Source organism: Phalacrocorax aristotelis, chromosome 1, assembly GCF_949628215.1.
Source record: "Phalacrocorax aristotelis chromosome 1, bGulAri2.1, whole genome shotgun sequence".
NCBI classification, from domain to species: Eukaryota; Metazoa; Chordata; class Aves; order Suliformes; family Phalacrocoracidae; genus Phalacrocorax; species Phalacrocorax aristotelis.
This window is the reverse complement of record NC_134276.1, coordinates 188,764,962-188,783,662: the sequence shown is the minus strand read 5'-3', so window position 1 is coordinate 188,783,662 and position 18,701 is coordinate 188,764,962. Positions and strand designations below refer to the sequence as shown.

Below are 18,701 nucleotides of genomic sequence, written 5' to 3'. Positions count from 1 at the left end.
ATCTCTTTAAATGGTTCAGTTCCTAACTCCAGCTTAATGTGTAGTATTAAAAGTTGTACTGGAATAATTAAAGGATTGAGTAGTGGGAGGGGGTCTATTTAAAAGGGTATGCAGCTGAAAGAAATACTTAAACTATACCTTAAAATTAATTCTATCTTCTGAATCCTACCATTAGGCAGTAACTGGTTCAATGACATTAAAACCATAAACAAAGATGCTGAGCAGATAGGAAAAAATAAAACAGTAGCAAACAAGTCAATAAACAAACCTGTTTCCTGTGAATTCTTGATCACAGAACATACACATACTATGAAAACTCATGTCGTATCTCTCTTGCTGTTGCTGTTCTAGAATTTCTCTCTAAGAAGAGAGACAGATACAGTTATTCAGATGAATAATAACAATCATTCCATCACATAAGCTTATTATACCGCTTTATCCTTACTAGTAACAATGAACAAACAAAATTAAAATGTGCTGCTGACACAAACCAGATGTTAGTGTTTTTTGAGGGTGGGTTCTCACAAAAGTCAGAAGTTTTTTCAAAGGCAGTATGTATTCCGGTCACATTCCATTAAAATTCTCCTAGTATTATACAAAGTGGAAGAAACAAATGAAATCCACAGTGAGATTTTATGCAGCTAGTTAAATGATTCTGTACATAACGTATGAGTTTATAGTTTCTACCTAGGTTCAGATTTACTTCTGGTATCAGAGAGCAAGTTTATGGGTAACCACATAACACCCAGTGGAATGACAAACTCAGTTTTACATGGCTAATTGCAGGCAGTCTAGAGGACCTTTTCCTAATATGGAGTGAGGACAAGAGCCCTGGCAGTTTCTGCAAGGAGCTATGGCACATAATAAACTCAGGGAAGAGGAGAAGCTGACTGCCTTTACCACTGGCCCTGTTTACTGTAGAGCAACAGGCTAGGCTAGACACTTTACAACACTTGACCACAATTTTCCTAACAACATCATCATGCAGCAGGTGATTTTCTCTGGTGCTGTAATCGCAACAGTGTAGTTATACTGTGGAGTTACTATACACTTCAGATGGAAAGGCCATAATCACCTGGGACATGGGAAAATTGGTGTTTGGATTAAAACTTAGCATATTTTCAGCTTGGCAGTACACTGCTTCGTACCTGTGTTTTAAGTACTGATAACTGGTAAAGGATTTATTTTCTGTGCAACAGAGACGTGCTACTGCCTACTTTCTGACATTCGTGATCCTGACTGAATTTCTTAGGGGATTTTCTCAATCTCTTTATCTCCTTAGAGCCTTCAACAGTGGAGCTTTGTGTTTCTCACCTAACTCTTTAGTACCTTTTTTGTGTGGATTACGACCCAGTCTTACCCACAGTCTACATCTAAACTCACATTCAACTATGCCTGTTGGGTAAGCTCCACAGAAGGCAGAAAAGAGAGAAAAGTAAAGGAAGAAAAGAAAGGAAAAAAGACCCAAAACAAAAAGAAATAAGAGGAATGCTTGAGCTACAGTCATTACAGGCCCAGACATGTCCTGCAGCATGGATGGGCTGGTGTGAGCCTATCAAACCACAGCCTGTTGCCACTGGGAGATGGCAGGAGGCTCATACTGGGCGAATAAATGCCCTGTTCGTTTCTTTTCCACAAGAGCAGCATGCTGTATCCAGTGGGATGAAAAGGATGCCTGCTGGAGAGTCCAGGAGTGTGCCACACCTGAGCCGCATTTGGTCTAGGGCCAACGGCTGCTGTGGGGGATGACTGCACTGTGCCTTAGCCTGTTTTAGGGCTAACCACACAATTTGGGAGCTGTAGCTGTTGCACATCAGCTAGGAGTCTGTTACCCTGAAAGTACAGATCCTGGGGCTTTTTTGCTTGCTTTTGTTCTTCAGGGTGTAAAATTTGTTTGAATCATGCTCAGCAGTGCCTACTCAAATTCCAGGCCATATCCACTCATGTCCTGCTGCGTTATGCAAAATGTCAACTAACAGAAATATAAACTCCTATTTTTCAGGGCTGACTCCTGAAAGAGATAAATGGAGCAGAACACATCTTGTGAGAGCCCTTCAGCAGAGAAGGAATTAAGTAAGGATATCTGTCTGCTCCACACGGGCAGCGAACATCCCACTGCACGTCAGTAAGAACGAGGGCTTTCTCTGGTACTCATAGTTGTCACCCCTCTCTGCTCAGCAGCACGTCTGACGCGGTTTGGCTAACCTTGAATTTGAAGGTGTCTGCATGTAGTTTATATACTTGTAAAATGCACTAGACACAATCTAAAAGAAAATCAAGAAATACCATGTACAATTAAAACATTAAGATATCAAGGGTTTAAATGCCCCCGCCCTCCCATTAATGTTATCCCAATGTAGCTTCCTAATTGTACTTTACTAGGAGGGAAAAAAACATTCTGCAATATTTGGCTGCCTAACTCCAGATTCCCATTTCATACAAACTGCTTACTGGAGCCCTGGTGTGCTGCTACTGCCATTATGCCTGAGGGGGAAGGAGAAGCATACTGTATCCTCCACACAGATGGTGCTCCTGCTACTCTGCTCTCTCACCCTTCCTCTTTGCCCCTACACCAGCACGCTCAGCAGCTGGGAAGCTTTGACTAACCAGCATTGTTGCCCTATCAATTTATTCAAGAGTTTTAAAAATATTTTCCAAGGTAGACACTCCTTTTATCAAATGTTGGCATCGGTCATTGTTAGAGGGAGCTTTCTGAGCCAGCAAGCAAATCTGGTACTTGCAGAGGTGAGGAATTAAAAGCACTGGTTCAAGTCAAGTATAGTGAAAGCAAGAGGTCTGCTCTACTTCCCTACAGACACTCCCAAACAACCTTCTACCTCCGCTCCATTGCTGGGAGTCTGAAAGGAGAATAGCAATTACAATAACTTGCCTAAAACTTTTGATATTCTGAGTGGAGACTTTCAGCTGGTAATGAAAGCCAAGCTTAAACTGAAGTTACGAGGCAGGAATTGAGTAATTTAACTTAATACTGCCCCAGTTTTCCAACCTGTTGGAACTGCTGGGGCTCTTAGCATTAATTCCTGGTTGACACTAAGACAAAAAAGCCCCAAAACATTTCAGCCATGAATGTTTTCCAAAACTTTTCTAGGATCCTGCATCGTATTTAAGTGTCAAAGAATGAGAGGGCAAAGTCACTTGAGGAAAAAGTAAACAGATCACAAAATACACATATATCAGTTTTCTTTTTCTATAACGAATAAAAGAATTGAGCACAGACAGAAAAGGTGTTGTGGTTTAGCGGCAGCTCAGCCCCACACAGTCGCTCGCTCACTCCCCCACCGGTAGATGGGGGAGAGAATCAGAAGGGTAACGCTCGTGGGTTGGGATAAGAACAGTTTAATAATTAAAATTAAAAGAAACAACAGCAGAAATGCAATGTAAAGGGGAACAACGAGAGGCGCAAAGCCCCGGGGGAGGGGGAACGAACCGCCGGAACAAACCGCACGCGCCGCAGCCGCTCGCCGCCCGCCGACCCGACGCCGCGCCGCCCCCCCGCTGCCACTGCCCCCCCTCAATATATTGGCCATGGTGTCACATGGTATGGAATGAACCTGCCATTGGCCAGTCGGGGTCAGCCGCCCCCACCATGGCCCTGCCCCTCCCAGCCCACCCTGCCACGCCACGCGGCAGAGCGCGGGAAGCTGGAAAGGTAGCCGACCGCCACAGTGAGGAGAATTAACCCCTTCTCAGCCAAAACCAGCACATTCTCCACCCCTTATTCCATACCATTTACACCATGCCCAGGTCCCATATGATGCAATACAACCGTACCAACCACCACTCCTCCCCTTCCCATCCTTTAACATAATACACAGACATCATTCCCTTAGTTCATGGATCTTCCCTGTAAAATGTCCATTAAAATGTCCATTGAGTTCACCCAGTCCATGACTCTGGGCTCCATCTGTTGTATCAGTCTTTCCGGGTGGGAGAGATGGTGTGTGGCGTTGGGTTGCTGCATACTGAGTCAGTCATCGTTCCATCACTGCTGCACGGCTTGTTTCATAGTTGATCTTCCATGGGTTGGGAGGCTCGTACTCTGATATCATTGATACAACACAGAGGTGACACACAGTATTATATAGCAGTTCACATTGTGCCATTCAGTTCATTGACCGTTTTCACCCAAAATCAAATCCCCTTGAGGCACACATCGGATTTCTCCATCCTCCCGCATCACCCACCAAGTGCACCCAGGTCCTCGAGCAAAAGCAATCCCACGAATGGGTTTGCCTTTGCCAGAGGCAGGAAGAACCCAGACTGTTTTGCCCAGCATACTTTTTGTGTGCACTACAGGGACTCTATCCCCTTCCACAGTATGTAGGATTTCTGACTGGGCAGGGCCAGCTCGGTTGGCAGATCCCCTCGTGTTGACTAACCACGTGGCTTTTGCTAAATGTGTTTCCCAGTGCTTGAATGTTCCACCCCCCATTGCTCTCAGTGTAGTTTTTAACAGTCCATTGTACCATTCAATTTTCCCAGAGGCTGGTGCGTGATAGGGGATGTGATACACCCACGCAATGCCGTGCTCTTTGGCCCAGGTGTCTATGAGGCTATTTCGGAAATGAGTCCCGTTGTCTGACTCAATTCTCTCTGGGGTGCCATGTCGCCACAGCACTTGTTTCTCAAGACCCAGGATAGTGTTCCGGGCAGTGGCGTGGGGGACAGGATATGTTTCCAGCCAGCCAGTCGTTGTTTCTACCATTGTAAGCACATGGCGCTTGCCTTGGCGGGTCTGTGGGAGTGTGATATAGTCAATTTGCCAGGCCTCCCCATATTTATATTTCAGCCATCATCCCCCATACCACAGAGGCTTTACCCACTTTGCTTGCTTGATTGCAGCGCATGTGTCACATTCGTGGATAACCTGTGCAATAATATCCATGGTCAAGTCCACCCCTCGATCACGAGCCCACCTGTATGTTGCATCTCTCCCTTGATGGCCTGAGGTGTCATGGGCCCACCGAGCTAGAAATAGTTCACCCTTATGCTGCCAGTCCAGATCCACCTCAGCCACTTCAATCTTGGCAGCCTCATCTACCTGCTGGTTGTTTCGATGTTCTTCAGTGGCCCAACTCTTGGGGACGTGAGCATCCACATGCCGTACCTTTACAACCAGTTTCTCTACCCGGGCAGCAATATCTTGCCACAATGTGGCAGCCCAGATGGGTTTGCCCCTGCGCTGCCAGTTGCTTTGCTTCCATTGCTGCAGCCAGCCCCACAAGGCATTTGCCACCATCCAGGAGTCAGTATAGAGATAGAGCACTGGCCACTTTTCCCGTTCAGCGATGTCTAAGGCCAGCTGGATGGCCTTTACCTCTGCAAACTGGCTCGATTCACCTTCTCCTTCAGCAGTTTCTGCTACTTGTCGTGTAGGACTCCATACAGCAGCCTTCCATCTCCGGTGCTTTCCCACAAGGCGACAGGACCCATCAGTGAACAGGGTATATTGCTTCTCATCTTCTGGCAGTTTGTTATACAGTGGGGCTTCTTCAGCACATGTCACCTCCTCCTCTGGTGATAATCCAAAATCTTTGCCTTCTGGCCAGTCCATAATCACTTCCAAGATTCCTGGGCGACTGGGGTTTCCTACTCGAGCCCACTGGGTGATCAGTGCAACCCATTTACTCCACGTAGCATCAGTTGCATGGTGTGTAGAGGGGATGTTTCCTTTGAACATCCAGCCCAGCACTGGCAGTCGGGGTGCCAGGAGCAACTGTGCCTCAGTACCAACCACTTCTGAAGCAGCTCGAACCCCTTCATATGCTGCCAATATCTCTTTTTCAGTTGGAGTATAGCGGGCTTCAGACCCTCTGTATCCCCGACTCCAAAACCCTAGGGGTCGACCCCGGGTCTCCCCTGGTGCTTTCTGCCAGAGGCTCCAGGTAGGGCCATTCTCCCCGGCTGCAGTGTAGAGCACATTTTTTACATCTTGTCCTGCCCGGACTGGCCCAAGAGCTACTGCATGGACTATTTCTCATTTAATCTGTTCAAAGGCTTGTCGTTGCTCAGGGCCCCATTTGAAATCATTCTTTTTCCGGGTCACTTGATAGAGAGGGCTCACGATCAGACTGTAATTTGGAATATGCATTCTCCAAAAACCCACAACGCCCAAGAAAGCTTGTGTTTCCTTTTTGCTAGTTGGTGGAGACATGGCTGCTATTTTGTTGATCACATCCATTGGAATCTGATGACGACCATCTTGCCATTTGATTCCTAAGAACTGGATTTCTCGTGCAGGTCCCTTCACCTTACTTTGTTTTATGGCAAAACCAGCTTTCAGAAGGATTTGGACTATTTTCTCACCTTTCTCAAAAACTTCTTCCGCTGTGTTGCCCCACACAATGATGTCATCAATGTATTGAAGGTGTTCTGGAGCTTCTCCCTGTTCCAGTACAGTCTGAATCAGTCCATGGCAAATGGTAGGGCTGTGTTTCCACCCCTGGGGCAGTCGATTCCAGGTGTACTGGACGCCCCTCCATGTGAAAGCAAACTGTGGCCTGCACTCTGCTGCCAGAGGGATTGAGAAGAATGCATTAGCAATATCAATTGTGGCATACCACTTGGCCGCCTTTGACTCCAGTTCGTATTGAAGTTCTAGCATGTCTGGCACAGCAGCACTCAACGGTGGAGTGACTTCATTCAGGCCACGATAGTCTACTGTTAGTCTCCACTCTCCATTAGACTTCCGGACTGGCCATATGGGACTGTTAAAGGGTGAGTGGGTCTTACTGATGACTCCTTGGCTCCTCAGTTGGTGAATGAGTTTATGGATGGGGATCAGAGAGTCTCTGTCGGTGCGATATTGCCGCCGGTGCACTGTTGTGGTGGCGATTGGCACCTGTTGTTCTTCGACCTTCAGCAACCCCACCACAGAAGGGTCCTTTGAGAGACCGGGCAAGGTAGACAGCTGTTCAGTTTCCTCCGTCTCCAAGGCAGCTACACCAAAAGCCCACTTGTAACCTTTTGGGTCCTTGAAATACCCTCTCCTGAGGTAGTCTATGCCAAGGATGCACGGAGCCTCTGGGCCAGTCACAATGGGGTGCTTCTGCCACTCATTGCCAGTTAGGCTCACTTCGGCCTCCAATACAGTTAGCTCTTGGGATCCCCCTGTCACTCCAGCAATGCTGATGGGTTCTGCCCCTATATAGTTTGATGGCATTAAGGTGCACTGTGCGCCAGTGTCCACTAAAGCTTTATACTCCTGTGGGTCGGACGTGCCAGGCCATCGGATCCACACAGTCCAGTAAGCCCGGTTATCCCTTTCCTCCACCCGGCTGGAGGCAGGGCCCCTCTAGTCCTGATCATGGCAGTCACAACTCACTTCCTGTAGATGTGAATCAGGAGTCCCTCTATTACACTTAGAAATAAAATCTGTGCTTCTACTCCTCTGTTTGGGGACTTGCTCGCTGGAAACTGGAGCAGCAGCTTTCCTGGAAGAGCCTCCCTGAGTGACTGTTCTTCCTTGCAGTTCATGTACTCGTGCCTGTAGGGTTGAAGTAGGCTTGCCATCCCACCTCATCATGTCCTCTCCGTGGTCACGCAGGTAGAACCATAGAGTGGCCCGTGGTGTGTATCCCCTTCTTTGAGCCAAAGGACGCTTATTCCTAACAGCTGAGACACTGCTCTGTCGAGGTGGGGAGTAGGACAGATCTTCTTTGAGTTGCTGGACCTCTTGGGATAGTTTCTCCACAGCAGAGACAAGCGAGGAAGAGATATTTGTGTCGTAATCCCGGAGTCTATCTATCACCTCTGCCACCGTTGGTGTCTCGTCATCTTTCCAGGACATCACTGCCAATGAGTTTGCATGCAAAGATGGTGCGCTCCGTACAAACTTCCGCCACATGGGTCGTGTGCACTCGTCTTCATCTGGATCTTTGGATGACTGTTGATCGTCTAGGTCACCATAAATCACCTCAAACACAGCTAATTCCCTTAGATACTGGATGCCTTTCTCCATAGTTGTCCATTTTCCTGGGCGATATGTAACATCTTCTTTAAAGGGATACCTTTCCTTCACTCCAGACAGGAGTCGCCTCCAGAGGCTGAGGGCTTGTGTTTTTTTTCCAATTGCTTTGTCAATGCCCCCTTCCCCAGAAAGGGATCCCAATTGTTTGGCTTCTTTTCCCTCTAGTTCCAGGCTACTGGCCCCATTATCCCAGCATCGGAGCAGCCAGGTGACAATGTGCTCACCTGAACGACGGCTATAATCTTTTCGCATATCACACAACTCGTTTAAGGACAGGGATCGGGTGGTCTCTATTTCATTTATTACTTCTCCCTCCTCTCCCTGCGATGGCCCTGGTTCTTCATCATCCCGTTCTAAACGAGTTGATGTCCGCTTCCAATAGTTCGTCTTGTGTATGGGGGCAACTGATATTGGTACGGGTTTATTTTCTGAGCTAGCTCCGGTACTTGTTGTGGGGGTTTGAGTGGCTGCAGTGCCTGTTGTCAGGGCTGGATTGTCTACAGTGCCAGTCACTTTGCATTTCAATCCAGAGACATTCTCTTCCCCCTGGGGGCACTGAATACTGTTGAGCAGGGCTCGGTATGCATGGGCCAGGCCCCAGCATGTTGCAGTTATCTGTGTCTCTCTGGAGTTCCCAGCGTAACAACATACTTCCTCCAAATATTCTACTAGTTTTTTAGGATTCTGCACTTGTTCGGGGGTGAAACTCCAAAACACTGGGGGTGCCCACTGCCCTAGGTATTTGCCCATGCTATCCCACATGCCCTGCCACTCGTAACTATCAAGCCTCGGGGCAGATTTCTGGGTGATATTCTTAAGTTGCTTAGTCAAAACCAAACCAACATGCCCAAAAACTAACAATAAGTGCACCTTAACCACCCAAGGATGTTCAAGATACAAAAACGTTGTTGTAACAAAGGCACAGACATCATAGAACAAAGTTGCAAAGGTACTATTCTGTATTTCCTCCATATAAAATCTCTCAGAGGAGGTATAATTGCTAATTGCCTCAACAAGGTGGTATCCGAAGTACAGTAACGGTTTCAGCAAAAAACCCCAAATACCAGATAAAGCTGAAAACGAGTGTTTGTATAACAAATCTTGTAGGCAAAACATTACTAATCACAGCAGAACACAGCAGACTCAAACAACCAACACCGATTTTTAACACCAACTGCAAAAAGGACAACATGGTGCTGCGACCAGCAGCTGTTGTTATCTCCAACCCTCGAGCCCCACGTTGGGCGCCAAAAATGACTGTTGTGGTTTAGCGGCAGCTCAGCCCCACACAGTCGCTCGCTCACTCTCCCACCGGTAGATGGGGGAGAGAATCAGAAGGGTAACGCTCGTGGGTTGGGATAAGAACAGTTTAATAATTAAAATTAAAAGAAACAACAGTAGAAATGCAATGTAAAGGAGAACAATGAGAGGCGCAAAGCCCCGGGGGGGGGGGAAGGGAGGGGGGAACGAACCGCCGAAACAAACCGCACGCGCCGCAGCCGCTCGCGACCCGCCGACCCGACGCCGCGCCGCCTCCGCGCTGTCACCGCCCCCCCTCAATATACTGGTCATGGTGTCACGTGGTATGGAATGAACCTGCCATTGGCCAGTCGGGGTCAGCCGCCCCCACCATGGCCCTGCCCCTCCCAGCCCCCCTGCCACGCCACGCGGCAGAGCGCGGGAAGCTGGAAAGGTAGCCGACCCCCACAGTGAGGAGAATTAACCCCTTCTCAGCCAAAACCAGCACAAAAGGTAATCCAAAACATCTCAAAAATAAGTGAATCAAATGCCACAGCTTGATATGAGGAAAATAGTTTACAGTATTGGTACAGCTTGTTGAATAATTTCTGACCTCCATCTCTTTTTATCTTTTGTGAGATGTTCTGACAGCTATTTGTCCTCCACCTTTTCTGGCATATTTCATGATTCGCTACCCACCCCCCAAAATCCATTACTTTACTGAAGACTGTCAAACTAGCTGTGAAACAACCGTCGACAGAACAGATATCCTCACTGATACAAAGTAGAACTTAAATTACAGAGGCTTTTCGTCTAAACTCTTTGTCCCCACAAGCCACGTGAAGCTTATGAGATCAACCAGGTGTTGTCAAAAATAAGTACTGCTAGACAACAAGTTCTTGGAAGCACATTTTTAGACAGAGCCTAGCTCAAATAAGCAGTAGATATGACTGCGGCAGTTAGCAGCCTCCTGTGCAATAGCTTTAGGAAAATTCTATAGGACGTAAGTGGTTGATCACCTTCAAACATGGCAAATGGAAGTTGGATACTACTGATCATACTTACACGCAACAAAAACATAGTGGCTTTGCAGGAGTACTTTATGCATTCAATAAAATAAAACTCAATTTTAATCCAATTACCCTTTTTTTCTGTCTGGAAAAAAACCTCTTCTACACCTCTTAGTTGTACACTTTCTACTATATGGGTGACCAAACATAAAGAAATCCGAACAATTACAAAATACTATACATTCTGTGTTTTAACTAACAGAAAACCATAGTAAGGATGTCCAAGTGTTTATACCAGGATGATCATCTTTAAACATACCAGCACACTAAACTGCTAATACAAAAGAAATTTGATAATTTGCATGACAATTTTTAATTTGGAGTCCAGAAAAAATGCCCTGCACATTCACAGTGCTCAGTTTGAGGTTGGGAGGAGTTGAGACTTTCTCTTAGGAAGTGGTAATTTAAAATGTGCCTGAAAAAAAAAGTGCCTATTCCTCTCCTAGGAGGCAATATTTTGGAATAAATTACCCATTTTTTTTCCAGAAGCGCTTAAGCACTATGCATCAGCAAGAATTCACACTGATAATCAGTAAAAGATGAAAAATGCATACTTGCAGCTAGTAAGCACTTTTCCCTAAACAATTACTTTGTCTCTGGTCTATAGTTCGAGAGACATTCAAGACACACAAAATGCTTTCAAAAGGTAAGACTGACAACTAACTCCATCAAATGCCAAAAGCTACGGACTCAGGACAGCTGGTTTTATGGCTCCTTAGACTTTTGTGATATTGTAATTCTTGCTACCCTTCCCTCCAACACACACTGTATCCCAGGTGCTAAATTGTCTTTATTGCTCAGACCACTGCTTTTTTTAAAATCATAAACTCCTTTACTAACAAGGCCCTTATAAATAATTTATGTAGCTATTTAAATGCATGGCTTGAACCACTGACATAGAACAACCATTCACAACAAGTACTCAGCACAAGTTTTGATGCTTTTGATTCAACCCAGAGAAAGAATTGGTAGTCAAAATTTTGCCCGTTTTTTCTAACTACATCAGCTGGTCTAACAAAAATGTATTACTTCTTTCTCTAAACCCTGTCTCTTTATAATCAAAGCACTCCTGATACATAAGAAATTAAGGCAGAAAGTACTTCTCTAGCTCCAAGATACTTCAGTCTGGGACAAGACCATGCAGCGACTGTACAGTGAGACCTGAATTTATCATTCCTCAGTCCAGGAACCCACTTGTGCATTGAAGGACTGGATTCTGCAGTTCAGTCTGTAAAACTGAGCTAACAGCAGTATGTGTGGTTTTTTTAAGAGGTTCAGGACCAAGAAAAAAAAAATTATTACCACAAGCCCTGACAAGGACAAGTCCAAAGTTTCTTGTCCAAAGACTTAAGCGTGTAAGTAGTCTCAACTTTAAGTATTTCACTACTTGGCTGGATTGGGGCAAGAGCATATTGTAATTTGGGGTTCTTGTTAGCATCTGCCTTGCCAGTTCTGGTCCTTCGCTCTCATCCTCTCTAGGCAAGAGACTAGAAAGACAGCATGTTATACAAATGCTATACAAATACCTCTGGGGAGGTAGTTTGCCTAAAGATGTTCCTTTGAAGAGGAAACGTAATGAATGTTACAGTGTGAAGGGCTCAAACATCTGAGCACTCAGTCACACTGTTGTGAAGAGTGCATGATACAGGCCACATTTCTTCTGTTACAGTAACAGACTCATTAATACTACTGAAATCAACTCATTAATACTACTGAAATCAGAGTGTCTGCCTGAGAAATAAGGTACTACCAGAGATAGCAATGCAGGTGTGAATTTGGATCTAGACAATATAAGATAGAGACTTCACAATAAGAATACGTATTTTACCAAGCTCTCCTAGGTGATATCTCAAACACACAGTGTGTATCTTTAGTTGTAGTTTCTTCCAATTTAAATAAGAGTTACATTTCCCTGCTGAGTGCTCACAGAAACTAGCTATTGCTGTAGGCAAAGGAAGCAAGTGAAACAGATACTGGTTTAAAAAAAAACAAACAGCAAAACAAAAAAAATCGTGCTGACAGATCACAACAAGAAGCTGCTTATACACTTTACTGGCAATAAAACAAACCACCACAGTACACTGAGACAAAGACCAGGAGTGGTAACACTTAAGATGCACTACAGTCTCTGAAAACTTGCCAAACACATCATTTGACAATTATATACACCATTAGGATAAACTACTCTTGGAGTAAGAGAATTACATTCAGTTTTGTGCCGACAGTTTCCTCAAAGATTGGCTGATGAGCTTTAGATCATGCTTGTAGCTGCTAAATAGGAAAAACATTTACAAAGAATCATGGTTATCAGAAACTTCATATGTCTCTAAAGACCTGCAATCTTAGCTGTATATCAATAGCTTGTCTCCTAACTGCTATATTCAGCTTCTCTCCTTACTGATCACTGTATTCAGTTCTCCCACTTCAAACAGTACTCTCTTGCCTCTTGAGTACAGAAAAAAAAATCTTCCAACTCTGTAATCATTATCATGTCCTCTCCAATGTCATTTCAAGAACAGTGCCTTTTCTTTAATATTATCAAAGATGACTGCTGGAGAAGCCCTTCAGGAAACAGCTTAGCTGTAACATGCATGGGAATACAATAAAATAGTCAGGATAGGATGTGCAGCCTGAAGAACACTCAACAATTTTGAAGCCAGCTGTCACACCATCCAACATACATGTGTTTGCTGACTACTTTGTGCACTTTCCACTCTCATCCAGTGAATGTGAAAAGTCATACATAGTTCAGGAATGTCGGAGCCCCACTGGTTAGACAGAGACTGGCACGTCAAAGACTAGTCGCTAAGGAATGAAGGATGATGGCATTAGATACCCACTTTTGGGACAGAGAAGAGAGGAAAGCAATGGGGTAATGACCTACTATCTTCCAAGAGATGCTGCCTATCTGGAGATGAAACTGAGAGTACTCTACTTCATCTGGTACAGGCTGATGACCCAAGTGGGCATTCCTGACTCTTTACAATGTACCCAGATAAGACATTACCACAAAATGCTGCGAACAAGAATGAAGTAGGAAAAGTAATGGGTACCATTCTCCTGAATCTTTTCACTTGAGTTCAAGGCAAAGACATAGATCAACATCTGCAGTGACAAAATAGGGAGCGTTTAAGAATATCATCATATGGCTGGGGAAACAAAGGCTACCAATGAGTCCCCCAACAAAGAAGAGAAAGAGCATCTTAGGACATCAGCTTGTCAGCTAAGTGGGGAGACTTTAAACTAGATTGAAGGGACAACAGCAACAAAAAACCCAGAGAGAAATAAGAGTTCTGACTGATAAGAAAAACAGGAAGTTGGGAAGAAAATGGTGGTGGTAAGGGGGAAAGCGTATAAGAAGGAGAACAAACTGAACATTCTGCTGAACACCAGATCCCATGCAGACTGAATGAGTACAAAGAGCAAACTATAACTTAACCAGCATTATAATGAATTGGCAAAAGTCTCAGGATTGTAGGAAGCGTGTTATGAATTTATTGTGAAATCTCTGAGGTGCATTCTTCTGACTCTTTTTTTTTTTGTATGGCAAGTGGACTCCTAGAAGTAGGGAAAATGTTTTTTTTCTGTATCTTATCCTTGATTCCAGCCTAGTCTGCAGAGCTTGAGTTCAAAGTGAACAGTGGGAATGACTAACTGGGATGGCTATAAGGGATTGCTCCCCTAGCTGCCTGCCTCTCTTGCTCTTAGGTTCTTCCTCTCTTCACAATCGCTCCTCTTCTTGAGTTGACTCAGCTATGGAAGTGATACAAGCTAGAACCTACAATTGAAGAGGCTGTAATCAATGACAGGTCAGACGACTCAGGCTTTGAAAGATACTGTGACACTGGTGTAGAAGACATCCTTACAGCTTGCTCAGGAAGCTGAGTTAATTAAAAAGGGAGGAAGTGTTTCATGATATGAGGAAAACGAAATAACTGTGCAAGGATATATGAGAAGAAAAAGAGGGTTGAAATTACAGTAGTCATGTACCACAGGCTGCCAGTCTGAAGCGGGCAAAAGGTGAAGTTTGTCTGACTAAGAGAACCAAAAGAAGATGGAGACAGGCTAACACAGTAAAATGGAATAGCAAAAACCAACCTCCCTTGCCCTCAAATACACCAGAAATAAACGGCAGAGAAACACAGAGACCCATTACTTAATGTAGGAAACAACCAAACACAGACAAAAGAGGAATACTTGCAATATTCATGGGTTCAGCCTTTGTAGGAAAGGTTAATTATGAAATGTATTTAAAACATAAGAAACAAAGAACCGAGACCATAAAAGGGTAAGAAAGGGTTAAAAGTTGGACATTATACATATGCAAATCTGTCAGAATTTACCCAAGAGCCATTACAGAATTAGGTAAAATGACTTCTGACCATTAGCGTGACAAATCTTCAAAAACCCATGGAGGATGGGCAAGGCTCCAGAGTGCTTGAGAAAAGCAGTTAAATACCAAACACAGGCAAAGAAGGACCTATACAATTTCAGATGTAGATGTTAACATGCTGACATTATTAGCCACTCCGTAAGCGCTTCCAATGTTGCATTATGCTAAATCAGACTACCATCTCCATGCCTTCCAGTGCATAGCTTCAACTTCTTGAACCATGTCTCAGCTTAAGCTTGTGACAAACTGGGGATCATACAAACAGCTCATCCTGGGAAGCTGGTATAGCTGAGTCCCTCTTCCAGTTTTGGCGAAGACTCCTCTTCAGGGTCTATTTACTGGGAAGAAGAGTAGCCTCTTCACCTAAAGCTACCAGTCACATGACAGGAGAATAGCTGTAAACATGAAAGCAAGACAAGGTGAATGCTGTGGTAGCAAGTGTCTATTTTCAAAAAATAGGTTTGGGGTTTTAACCTTTTTTAGAAAAATCTTAAAGATGAGCTCAAGTGGCTGATACTGACACTGCCCATCCTAGCATCTCGAGTTTTGCCACCAGGAATTCCTTGCCTGGTACTGCTTCACAACTATGAATTCTTTGTTATGACTGTGTTTTTCCAAAAGATCCTATCTGTTTTGTATTACACAGCCTTGTCAGCTATTTCAGCAAGCTGTACTCTCTAACCTAGTTCAGGCTCATTCCTTGGCCTCTCTTAATACATCACAGTCACCATAATGTCTCTGCATGACATCCACCTTGGCTAGCTCCCCCGCTGCAATACAGCCTGAAATATTCCTAAACTGGAGTTTCAAAACTGCAAAACTGCAAAAAAAACTTCAGCTAGCACATTTTAAAGACAACATTTGTCCTTGTTTGGGCTTGCTGTTGGAGACAGCAGTTAGGATCCAAAGGCTGCAGAAAAATGACCAAAAGTTGTATAGTTCTGGTCTTTATTCTGCGCAACACAGATGAGCTCATTTGCCAACTAATTCTTAATTGCTGGACTTGTCTGGAGGTAAAAGACTTTGCAAAGCAAAATAACTATTTAACTTGCAAGTCAACACCCAGATTGCAGCAAAAGGAAATGAAAAAATAAACAGACGTTACTGCTGTAACTAAAGCTGTGACTCCATTAGCCATAACTACAGCTGCAGCTTGATTTCACGGAATCCTTCCGTAAAAACTGAAGATAAAATTCTGATATTTAAAACAGCATTAACAGCAAAGGCTATTTCAACCATAATAAGAATGCATACCTCTTTCTTTTCTAGCTTAATTACTCTGTAAACAAAACCAGCACTTGCTTTGGGCGAAATCCTGCGCTCTTTTCTGAATTTGAGGAAATGTCTATTTGTAGACGAGATGACATGGCTCACCTGCCAACAGACTCCACACTCCCTTGACACTGGCAGCAGAGCGGAGGCCTAGTTAGAATAGGACCGCTTAGCACAAAACACCACAAAACCAGAAACAAAAGCCCTTTAAAAAAAGTACAGTCCAATGTGTAGCAGCCATGAGTTACATTACACTAGACAGTTCTATGAGAACATTAGCTGCATGCTCAATCATGACCCTCTCTTCTTCCTCAAAGCCACAAGCAACACCATATATGCTTGCAAAACAAACACCATTATGACACTGCATGCCCACATGTAATATTCAAGATATCTTTCATAACCTCAAAGGGATTATAGGAAATTGGAAAAGATTGAGAAGTGTAATCATAATGGACCACTAAATAAACAGCATCCTCAACCTCAAATCACTGAATCACTGAGGTTGCAAAGGACCCCTTGAGAGCAACTAGTCCAACCCCCATGCCCAAGCAGTGTCACCTAGAGTTAGTTACCCAGGACTGTGTCTAGTTGTGTTTTGAGTATCTCCACAGATGAGGACTCCCCAACCTCTCTGAGGAACTTGTTCAAGTGTTTGATCACCCTCACAGCAAAAAAGTGTTTTCTTGTTTTCAGAAGGAACTTCCTAATTTTTAATTCATGCCCATTGCTTCTTGTCCTGTTGGTGGGCACTACTGAGAAGAATTTGACTCCCTCTTCTTCATTCCCACCAAGTATTTATACTTAAGATCCTCCCTGAGCCTTGCCTTCCAGGTTTAGCAGTCCAAGCTCTCTCAGCCTCTCCTTGTATGAAGGGTGTTGCAGTCCCTTAATCATCTTTGTGACCCTGTGCTGGACTTGCTCAAGTAAGTCTGCATCTTTCTTGTACTGGGGAGCCCAGCACTGGACTCAGCACTGCAGGTGTGGTCTCACTAGTGCTGAGTAGAGGGGAAGGATCACCTCCCTTGACTTGCTGGCAACACCCTTCCTAATATAGCCCTGGATGCTGTTTTCCTTCTTTGCCATGAGGGTGCACTTCAGCATGTGACTAATGAAAGACATAATGTAAGGTAGATAAATCAGGAAACAAATCATGAATGGTTTGGATAAGATTAAGGATGAATTGTTTGCTATCTCTTCTAATATACAAACCAGCCAGGTGTGAGGTGATGGGTTCAAAAGGACCAAACAGATGGTTCTCTCCCAGTGTGTAGTTAAGCTGTGGAACTCACTGCTGCAGAAAGCTGTGGATACTGGAAGTTTGTGTGGGTTCAGAGTTGGAGGTTTATGAAAGAAAAATCTATTGTGTTAATAAACACAGATACAACATTGCTGAATTTGGAAATTCTTGAACTGCCAATTGCTGGAGACCGAGAGAATATTTTGAGAAAGAATCACCACCAAATGAGAAGACGTCAAATACCATAGACACTTTGCTGCTGTCAAGGATAAGATACTGATCTAGACAAACATTTTTTACTAATTCAGGATGGCTTCTCTTATGATGAATTGGAAGAGAAGCATGCTATGCATGAATGCATCAGCTGCTTTTTTGAGTCCATGCCAATGCAATGGACCTACACAGGAATGAAGATCTCAGCAGAGGCAACTCCAACTCCATGGGAAATCCTCAGTGGCAGAACTACCATGGTTCCCCTTTGCAGGAGCTGGGATCCCATGAAGAACTGTGTAAGACTTGTACATACTCCACCAGCTCTGGGGATTCACTACTCATGTGCCACAAGCTGCAGAACCTTACTTTAGCCAGCAAACTAAACAGCACTCACGGGATTTTGCCTGCCAATCCCAATTTTCCTGGGGATTTGTTTTTTGTAAGCATCTCCTTCATTCTGAATGCTTATGGTTTAAGGTGTCTTCACTTGCATGCTGTGTATGTACAGACCTATAATAGAAACATACCAGAAGAAACAGCACGGGGCTGAAGGCCTGTGTTGATGGTTCCCAGGGCATAGCTGCCAGCTAACATCTCACAGCGCAGATGACTTGCCAGCAGAAGACCCTGCATCCTAACATGAAGAGCCTGGCAACAAGGCTCCTATGTATCGCATAACAATCACTTTTAAATTAGCCCAACAGCAAAAAGAGACTACGGATGTCTATTTCAAACAAGAAAACAACAAAAAAAAACCCCAGTGGACATCAACCTGGACTAAGACTCATGGAAACTGAAGACAGCAAGAGCTTAACGTGACGGACCACCCACTCAGAACTGACAACTCGTAAAATATTCTAAAGGTCTGTCCAACGTACTAGGTTGTCATCACCAAGCAAGAAGAACCAGATCGGTTCATGAGGTTTCAACAGCTGGCATTTCTTGTCCTTTGCATCTCACAGAAACAATACAGCACCGTGGTGCTTGTGAGTATGTGAGTGTGAATTAGTGAAATCTGAGTAAGAGTGTGAATGCACAAAACCAACTTGCCCAAAGGTTTTGTAAATAAGTATCACCTTCCCTTCCCACAGTATCGCACATTGAGTTTTATTTTGCTAATTTCCCTACTTGTATATTATTCCACAGAAGATAGTGTGTCAATGCATTGCAGGTTCTTGCAAGAAGAATAATGTTCAGCACACTCAGCCTCTTTCAGTGCTCTGGGTGTATTTTCCACTAGTGTGGAACACTGACATACAACCTGTAAATTTATTCCAAGGAAAA

General features: G+C 44.3%; 1 protein-coding gene across 4 annotated transcripts in view; it reads right to left on the bottom strand.

The window, feature by feature from the left end:
* ZNF277 (zinc finger protein 277) overlaps positions 1-18,701 on the bottom strand; it is an 82,585-nt gene that overhangs the window by 34,480 nt on the left and 29,404 nt on the right. For all 4 annotated transcript variants that reach the window (XR_012658586.1, XM_075081067.1, XM_075081066.1 and 1 more), the window contains exon 5: positions 269-360. Coding sequence is in view for 3 of the 4 variants with exons in the window: in XM_075081067.1 (XP_074937168.1) it covers positions 269-360 (92 nt within the window). In the remaining variant the exon portion in view is untranslated. The remainder of the gene's footprint in view (positions 1-268; positions 361-18,701) is intronic.